The following is a 10176-nucleotide window of genomic DNA, read 5'->3' on the forward strand; positions in this document are numbered from 1 at the left end:
CCTTGTCCTAATTGCTTTGCAAGTGGTAGATGGCACCATATAGGTTAAATAAAAGTACATGCAGTGTCTGTCGAAACAACTGAATTTTTCAAACCACATGGAAATAAAGCAACACTGCCAAAAACTGTCCAATATTCGCCCCAGTGCTGTAGGATAAACCCCCATCAGAAGGAAATTGTGCGAGTTGAGGTCCAAGGATTTGGTCTTCCCACTGAGAGGGGTGATTCACAGTGAGGTGTAACCCCTTACTGTGATCCTATCAGCCACCTCAGGGTGAGGAAGTGGCCCATCTTGGGCACATGCACCACGCCCTATCGAAAATAGGGTGAGAGTAAAACGGACCTGTTATCCACCATGAGTAGAACACCCCTCATCGCTTGAGAAGAGCCATAATGGTGGGGAGCTATCCTTGGTGGTAGCGACGCGCCTGTAATGCCAGCATTCCATATTCGTTTGTGAACTAGCGAAGTGCAGTTCCAACCAAATGAGCCACTGTTGCCTGGAAAATTGCGCCCTCTTTGGTCGAGCTTGGGGCTTGATCATAACCAACCATGTATGAACTAATCTAAACATGTGCTTAAAGGGACGGCAATTTCCCAGAGTAAACCCAACTTTGTCCAATTCAGATTATACCTGATCAATTAGCCGTGACCAAAGCGTGAAATGAAGGAAAACATCAGGGCTTTTCACGTAGATTGCATATAAACCGGGATGATTTTTTACACTGCAAAAACAATACTTAGAGTTTAAACACTTCTTGTAGGCCTACCCACTTTCTAACAAGTTTTACCCACGACATGTTTATTGAAAAGCAGCCTTTGGAATGTATTTCAATAATAAACACCTTTCCATGGTAGACGTTCAGCTTTATGAAACCCGCTTAGCATTTAAGCACATTCCTAAACACAATTCAGCGTAAATGTCTAACCAGGTCGTGGGTGAAATTTGTTAAAAAGAGGATACATGTGTACAGTGTAGTTATACAAGTCATGTATGTTGATCAAATAAACCTATATCTCCTGATCCCCCTTGAGGTTATACTGTTTGTTGCCAAACCTAACTAGAAAAATAACTGGCGGCCAGGGGATATATAGCCTTTTTATATCGCAAAATATCTTAAAAAGTGGTTCATGCTTCGTGCAAACACAAACGAAAGTATGGGAGGTCAGATGAAAATATTTGTGGTGCAAATTCGCGAAAGTTGGACACATTTCAACTCGAAGGAAATATTGTTGTTGTTCGTGACGTCAAATTCGCTTTGCTTTCACTTCGCCTTTTGTATGAACCGGCCTTTATACATTCTGTGAAAGCCATGCAGTGTTTACCTCTTTTAATCCACAAGGCATTATGCTTTGGAATTGAGACGTCTCGTTGCGCAGCACACGATACAGTGGATGCACAGGCGAATCTGACGACGTGCTTGGTTAAGTTCGATTCTGTAATGATTATCATCACCGAAGCAGAAAGTGACATATTGCCCTCTGAAGGGCCAGACACATGTCAAGTGGACATCGGTTGGACTTCCCACTTGAAGTAGCCCATTGGAACCCTATAAAAGCTCGAGCGGGGCCTACTGTACGGCAAACGCAGCGTCAACTCACAGACCACTCGCTGAACTTTTGCGTCCACGCACCCACACAACGGTAAGTCTTCACTTCTTTCTTTGTGATTTCAGTATTGGGCATCAAAAGGAGCCGCCTACGCCACTGAATACTTCGAGTGCTTCTTTAAATTGACGAAAAAGACAAATGCAACAACACTGAAATGCTCATATGTTAACTTCACTTGTTCTGTCTCCTTATGACCATATCAAGTCAGCTAACCTCGGTTCAAGGGGTTTTAAGCTGAGTTACGATAAAAACAAGCTCCCCCATGTCCGTCTCCAGTGAGAGATCGACAGAGAGCTGGATAGCTTTGCAGATATTTTGGTTTAAGGCATTTCCTGGTGGTAATGCACCGCACGTCACAAAGCTCAGTTTTGAGGCTTTTTCGGAAATCTGTCTAAATTTAACTGTTGTACAGAAGCATTTTATCTTCGTTTCTGCTTTTATCTCACAACCTCTCAGTTTCATTGAATCCTAAAGCCTTTCAGGCTCATGTTCTAATTTTTTGATGATTTCTTAACATCCAGCATTGGTTTTCTTCTTGACTCAACGATTCTAGCTAAACGGAAAATTTTGCCAGAAGTTTAGGAACATCTGCACAATGCGCTGATGCAAAAGTGGCATCAAACGCAGACGATATGTTGAAGACAGGAATCAACATGTACATGTATTGTTTTAAAATAAGGGAATAAAATTAGGTGCAAGGCCGGTCTCAAAGGTGCGTTTAAAACTGGCTCTGGAGAATGGACGCGACTAATGCCCGAGCTGCAGAAAAAACGGTCAAGTTGCACGTTGAATTGAGAGACCGTCCGAGGTATTCATAAATACGGGCTAAAAAAACGTTTGCCACTGTTAAAACATATGCGGTGCTCAACTTTGTGTCATTGTGGTCAAACATCGAACGCGTAACAATTATTTACGGAATAAATTCTATTCCAATAACACCATCTGCTGACTACAGTAGGCCTAATAGTTATCCACCATTTTTCACGGACTATAGGCCTATGGCTTCCTACGCTGTTTAGATTTAATGACATCCACGTATGCCTCTTTCTGCCGTCAAAGTAACACTGCTAGTTTCTCGGTAGGAGTGCGGATGTAAAGAAAGGCGGGGCATTCCATCATATGAATGATGAGAAAGAACTCCCAACCTCTGCAAGAAGTTTATGAATCAATGAGATCTACTGAGAGGCATTACTTCGGGAGGATGGCACTGGGGCATGTGCATCCCTCCCCTATTACCAAAGTTCAGTGCCCCTTGCTTCCCCCATGCTCAGCTTGAAAGTTTGAAATGCACACAACCTTAGCTCAAGCAAGGGTTCGTCGGCTTTCGATACCCCTGGTAAAAAAAAAAGTGCACCGTTTGTTCTCCCCTAAAACGCGCTCCAGTTAGGATCTCATAGCAATCTACACAGTCTGCATGGCTTGCAGCGATCTTGATATTTTTTACCTCCCACGCCCTTTATCTAACATTTATTCAAATGTTTCTCATTATTTGCAACCACATTTCTTACATCTGCACTCCTGCAGAGGACTCTGCAGTTCTACTTAAACGGCAGAAAGAGGGTTTTGCTGCGTCGTCGCAAAAAAAAACAAGTTTGTCTCGTTTATTTCCAAATACAAGCTATGGCTGTGGAAACAAATCAGTAAGATCGATTGGAAATATTTATGTGGCACGGTACTGAATGCTTGTATCTATCATTTTCAAAATCCTAATTTTGCTTTTTCATCTACACATGTTTTCACCGTCTTGATTTGGCACCTTTGTTTCATTTGCTCTCCTGATTTATTGCCAATAGTGTGCCTGTTCTTCTGACAAAGGTTTCAGTCTGTTTGACTACAATGTGGGGTACTCTCTACCTCTCCAGAGGTTTCGGTTACTTCTTCCGTTTTCAATCGTGCAATTGCTACTGCGTTTGATTGAACTCTTACGTGACACATCACACACAAGTTACCTCACCAGGTTACTCATTACGCCTCACTAGGCAATTCCAATATGCCTCACACGGTAAACTTGAACACGCCCAACTCTAATTTATTACCGAAGTGCATGCGCATCATTTTTTGACGGTTAAACTCGGTCCGAGCGGTTTAATTGTAGCTTGGCCTCTGGCAGAGTTCATAACGCTGTGCAACACCATTGGGAAAAGGTTACTTATTCAAGAGTGGATAACCTGAAGTATTCACGCCACTAGGCACGTAAAGAATTCGGGGTACAATGCGTACTTGCGTAGTCTTTCAAAATGTCGGTAAAACAAAATGTCTACACCTTCGTATATTGCCTCTACACCCCTTCCACTTTCTTTGGAACTACAACTTCTGGGTCGCCTATTATGTAAATAGTGAACATGCACGTGCTCGTTGGACTTAAATGAAAATTCTCCAGTTGCAGTCAGGGCCAGAATTTAGAGGGTTTGACATTAAAGCGTGACTGTGTGTACCATCGCCACATTCACTGGTCTATCACCACATCTGTGGTGTTTACAGACAACAAGCAATATCCGACAAATTATCATACCACTAATTCTCAGCCGAAAGGGGACAGCCTACTATCAAGACTGTTTTCACACTAATCCGGACCCAGTGAGTCCCAAGCTGGACCAAGAGAGGACGCCAATGTCCCGACAACGGAGGCTCCTTTGGAGGGAACTGCATTTCGCTGTTCTGGACTATTACGAAATTACACTCATGACGGAGAGGGGTGTCACTGATCTTGGAAAAAAATATGTGGTCCGAGTTGCACATGCCATCTCTGTCGCAAGTGGGGATGTCACTCACAGTGAGAGGACATCACTGGCTATTTCTCAAGAAGGACTGCATCTTCTGTACGTCATCAGACCTAAAAGGAGTGGAACAGGCTATTTCTGGACATGTTTTCCGAGATTTTTTTTATCAACATGAATGGCTTATCTACATGTATGACTTGTATGCAGCGTATCGAACTTTTGAAGTGGGGGTGGCGAATTCAAAAGCGGATGCGGCTCGGGCTTATTCAACATGATGTTGGGGGAGGCAAAAGCCGTACCCACGGTCACGACATCCTTGCTTTTATTTGCTGATATTGGTTCTTAGAGTTTGATGGTAATATTTGATAAATAAATATACCGATTAATTTCTTCCCTTCTAATTTACGACACTATTCTTTATAAAAGGAAAAAAATCCGTCGGGGGAGGTATGTAGCCCCCTCCGTCCCCTGTTGGATACGCCACTGCTTTGGTGGCAAGTAAAGATATCATTCATTTGAACTCAATTCAGTATTTGTTGCTCTGACAGAGAACAAAGCAAAATGGCTGCCAAGGTGTTCTTTGTGATCTTCGCTCTGGCCGTGCTGACTGCATTCGTCATGGCCCAATATAATGATGACTTTGAGGGCTTAGAGGACGACGCCCTCGTTGAGATGGTAAAAAGGGGCAAGAAGGCTGCCTACCACCGTGAGTATCTGCAAACGATTCAGGACTTTTGAAATCATGCCAACATAAATGTTTGGACTATGCAGATATATCCTACCGATATGAAAGTGGAAGGTCTGTTTGTCTTGTTGATTTTTAATGGTGGTGGGTGGTTAAGACTTTTGCGCTAAAACTGCCTTCGCATCGATTTCCTGAGCATATGAGAAAGCCTTTGATTTGAGGAGCTTTGTAAAATCGAATTTTCTACCCGATTATTTCTCGGATTTATGGAGAGCGCTGGCTAAACCGTTTCATTTGGTGAAATTTGAAATCTTGTCATAGAATCCGCTTCCGACTGGGTGGGAGGCAACGAAAGGAAGTATTGCGTTGCCATAAGATGGAAAAAAATCAGTAGAGTGGGTCTGCGGGCAGGAATTTGTGAGAGTACACTGTACTACTTTCTAGGATGTGAAATCAGTACATAATAAAAAGGATGTCCAGTTGCCTTTGTTATGCAAAGCACTTTCATTTGGTTGGGGACTGAACTTTGCTGGTCTACGAACGACTATAGAATACACGCGTTACCGTCGCATCACTACCAACTAGATGAATAATCGTTACCAACGTGGCTCTTTTCAACCAATGAGGTGGTGTTTCTGCTCGAGGCGGACTGTTGCTCGTTTCTGATAGTCAACAACGGTTGACCATGATAAACCTTTCCCTTGTCGTGCGTCGGTAGTTTCAGCCAACCGAATCGTTGGCAGCGCCATTGTTGCGATATCTAAACCAAAACCCAAGCCCCTCAAGAATCTTTGTATTTCCCGAGCAAAATTATGAAATAAAATACTTGTGACAGAAGCAAACGGTTGTTCGGATCGGCTTTATGTGTGGCATTCGTGCAGAATGCATTGCATGTGTCTTGACTGTAGAAGCACGAGCAGCTCCACGTATTAAGGCCGGTTCATACATCGTGCAAGAGCGAAAGCGAACGTAAATTTGTGACGTCTGATGCAAAAGTCGCGTGGCAAATTCGTAAAAGTTGAACACGTTTCAACTCGAGCGAAATGTCGCTGCGGATTTCTTCGTGACGTCAAATTCGGTTCGCCTTCGCATTCGCTTGCAGTATGAACTGACCTTAAGACCCGGTTGTTTTCGTCGCTTTAACAAAAAGGCTCATATATGGTATGTCTGCAACAACGTACAAGGTTAAATGCATTTGCGGGTTCCAGCGATTTATAACGCAAAAGGGATGACCGCATTTCCTTCAGTCTAGCACCAATCGATGAATGCCTCAGTCAACTTGGGATCGAGGCCCCGTTCAACTCGGGAGAGACGTGGGCGGTGCTACTGTTGGTTCCTTATTTTCATCGAGTGCTTGAGTTTGCCTTGATTTGACATGTTTTTGTTTTCTCCCCCTTTGCAGATTGCATTGACAAGTACGGCAACCCTTGCCTCTGTAACAGGAAAGGTGTCCCTAAGGTGTGCCAGTAATCCACCAGACTTCACTCCCGACAGGCGAAACTTAATCCAAGAGTTTTGAGGGCTCTTACTGAATGCAGATGTCTGTTAATTCTCTAAGACGAAAATGTTGGTGAATGTAGTTGTTTCATCGCATCTTACTTGATAAATACTACCCTGTATTCACTTGGTTGACGTTCAACCTGTAAAGCCTTTTTCCAAAAGCTGATGTTTAATAGTGAGTTGTCAAACTGTTATCAGTCACATATCCGCATAAATACCGGTTTTACTAGAAATGTATGTGATCAGAACTCCGTACAATCCTCCGAACTCCACCTTGCACACGTCCTATTCACTGCGTACAAGGAAATTAACTTCTCTTAGAATCGTAACTTGTTTATGCAGGCACACCAAGGAAAAAACATAATGGGGGCCAGACGAAGCAAGCTTCGTTCCCTTAAGTATATTATCTCGCTGCATCATGTTGGTTACAACACTCTACCTTGCGCGAAAGGGAGAGAACACACAAGGGCAGCCCATGGGGACGAGGCTGCAGAGAGGCCTCGTCCGGTGTATGTTTTGTTTGATGTCTATGTACTGGACGCTGAGCTGGTGGTAGTTTATACATGCATTCCACGTGCGTGTTGGTTAACAAAAATCAGCTGGCAGGGTGACGTCACCCTACGTGCAATTTGGTCACAAAATATATGTTTAGCCTAAATCATATCCTTTCCAAACGGGGCGCCTCTGGTTTCCTTTGTAGTAAGTCTACCGTTGCTGTGAAATAAAGTCTTTTATTAGTATCAGCAGTAAATGTTCTGTCTTGTAATTAATTGTATCAGTTTGTGCTAGAGCTGAGCGTGTTCTCCTTGCTCACCGATCGGTGTGTGTGTGTCGGGGGGTGGTTATTGATGTTGAAAACAATGAACGGTGTTGGTTTTTACTACTTAATTTCTTCCTTCCAAAGCAAATATAAAGACGCCTAATGTAACCTCGTCTCATAGAAAGACCAAAAATGTTCCATTTAGAAATTTCTTAAAACCCCCCGCTTAAAAAAATTACCCATCCGAAATTTGGTCTTGGATTTGCCCTTGTCCATGTGTAGTCCACTAATACAAATTTAAAACAGGACACCCCTGAATGTTCCCAGTTGTATTTGGCTCTGTTGCAGACCCCCGCTAGAATACGGGTGATTCACAATAGGGTCTGCTCCTTTGACGTCATAGTCGTGTTTTCCCTACAAGTGGCTGCTAAAGGTATGGCAGGCCGTCGGTGTAAAAGTAAAAGAACAGATCACAAAGTGATAAAAATCCCACGCAGGCTGCCAGAACTCCAGATAACTATACACGTGGGGTTATTACTGAATACATAATTAGAAAAAAAACCCAAAACAACCCTATTTAACAATCAATGGGATAGTTGTACATTTTGAACGAATTGGGGGTGAAATCGAAAAAAAGGTGATACATCTGCAACTTTTGGCCGCTAATACAACTCAGGGACAATAATGAGAGTGGTCTATGATCCTCGGGCTGAACTTTAAAAGAGGGATCTTTTTTCTTAGCAACGGAGGCTATCAGCTGTCAGTTTTCCCGAGAGCCATTTATTCAGCTGTCACGTGCACGAAGGGTTGTTTGTGAATATCTCCTCCATAATAGAAAAAGAAAGCGCGCATGCGCAGAGGTAAACCAACCACAGACCCCAGAAGCTCGCTAGCTACGGTCCCTATGTGATAGGGACGGGGACCAGTCCAGTTCCCTGGGCCAGAACTGAACTTTGCTGGTTCATGAACAACTAGGAAACGCGCGCGTCACTGTCACAAAGTAAATATTCTCGAGCAGCATGGCTCTTTTCAACCTATGAGGGCAGCTTCTACTCAAGGCGGATATGGAACACCACCAAGAGGTTGCCACAGAAAGGTCATTTTTCAAGTTAACCGTCGGCAAAAACTTGGCAGACTCGTCCCGACTTGTGTTGGAGTGAATGTCGATGGGCATGCGGATTTTTAATTTTTTTATTTTTTTTTTTGATCGGGGTATTCCTTACCTCCGGAAAAACCATCACTCTGATTAATTAAGACCGATTCTCAACAACACTTTGAAATCCTTATCCCAGACAAGCAAACACTGGGAACAAACCAAGTGTCCCGCTCACAAAAACAGCTGACGAATAGAACTCTAGATATTTTTGGACCGTTTTCCAACAATGCGATTCGGTAAAAGGCGAACGTGTGAATCACCCTTACTCTTTTTCCAAATCCATCATGCTGCAATGCAGCCGGTATGGGACACTTTGCGCGCATCTGAAGAAAAGAATTCTTGTAGTCTTTCAGGATCGGTTAACAAAAGTTTAAATAATGCTTCCAGTTAACAGTGCCGTAGCGTTTGCTAAAGACCTTTCACAGAACGCGTTTACTAAACAATTGGGGTTTCACGTGTTGTAAAAACTCTGTTGAAAGTTACATTTGTCATTACAATAACAAAATACTCGACAACAGAGAATCTTTGTAAAAGTACTATTTGCGACAATACAGAGGTGCGTAGTGTAATTACAGCAGAAACCCAAACCATGCTTTAACATTGCATTTATCATGTACACTTAATTTCCTCTCTGACATCAATCTGCATGATTACCTGAGTGCGAATCTGCACATTGGCTGTGCTATCTGTGCCAAGCAAGCAAAGCTGTGAGACAGAGGTTGAACCCATGCAACTCCTGAAAGCTACTACTCGAACACATTCAGTATACGTTATGCACACTATACTCAAAGTAGGCCCACGTTGCAAAGGACATTATGGAGACATTTTTTCAAAGCACTTACAGGGGTCCCTCATTAAAAAAAAAAGATATTGGTCGCGGCACATGTACTTACCGCTGTCAGCAAATATGAGACCACTCCGATGTTTCCAGAGCTAACAGTTTTGTCTGTTTTAAACCAAGGGGTGAGACGCCCGTTTCGAATAGGAAAAGTTCCAGGGTAGAGAGTTCAGTTACGGTCCACGAATCAACATCCAGATACGACGCTTAAGTTAAAGCTCTTCAGACGTCTGAGATAAACATCCGTTGTTGAACTTTCCTGATACAACGCTCACCACGAACACTCCAGCAAACCTGCTCGACAAATGAAAAATTAAAATAATCCACAATTTCCACATTTGCTCCATGGCAACATAAAAAACTTCATTCCGTCTTGGTCAGAAATCAGCAGTGATCTCCTTCGTCTTCGTAACGTTCAGATTCAAGTTGTTGTCAGAGCAGCACACTTGTCAAAGCTGAATTTTATTATTTCCTCGTCATTCTTTGCAAGCCCAATAACAGTTTCATCATTGGCGTATTTTACAATTTACAACCATCAAATCAGGCAATACAATCATAAGTAGGCCTATACAAAATATGTAGCAATGGTGACAGAACGCACCCTTGGGGGGCACTGGCGTTTGTAATCTGAGTATTTGACTACTATTAGTGAGAAAATCATTAACCCAGCGACAGAGAGATGAGTTAATGTCAAGACCCACCAGCTTATTATACAGGTACTCCGTATCCAGAGCTTGGCGACGCAAGGGATCGTTTGTGTAGTTTGCGGCTTTTGTTTCTAATCCACTTAACTGGCATTAAAAAAAAATTTGATGGGCCTATTCCACTCCCCGGGAAAATGTCTGGATCCGCCCCGATGCATGTACCACCTCAAAAGGCCGCTTTGGTCGTAGATGTATGGACTATT

The 10176-nt window shown here is 43.0% G+C and overlaps 1 protein-coding gene across 1 annotated transcript; it reads left to right on the forward strand.

The window, feature by feature from the left end:
* Positions 1-1486: 1486 nt before the first annotated feature.
* On the forward strand, positions 1487-7271 carry LOC110986500 (uncharacterized). The gene is made up of 3 exons (XM_022248406.2): positions 1487-1643; positions 4879-5036; positions 6418-7271. The coding sequence occupies exons 1-3, from the start codon at positions 1498-1500 to the stop codon at positions 6483-6485; spliced, it is 372 nt and encodes a 123-aa protein (XP_022104098.2). The 5' UTR covers positions 1487-1497; the 3' UTR covers positions 6486-7271.
* Positions 7272-10176: the final 2905 nt, after the last annotated feature.

The sequence above is a fragment of the Acanthaster planci genome, linkage group LG10 (assembly GCF_054643075.1).
Source record: "Acanthaster planci isolate LZ-2023a linkage group LG10, COTS_SCS, whole genome shotgun sequence".
In the NCBI taxonomy this organism is placed as follows: domain Eukaryota; kingdom Metazoa; phylum Echinodermata; class Asteroidea; order Valvatida; family Acanthasteridae; genus Acanthaster; species Acanthaster planci.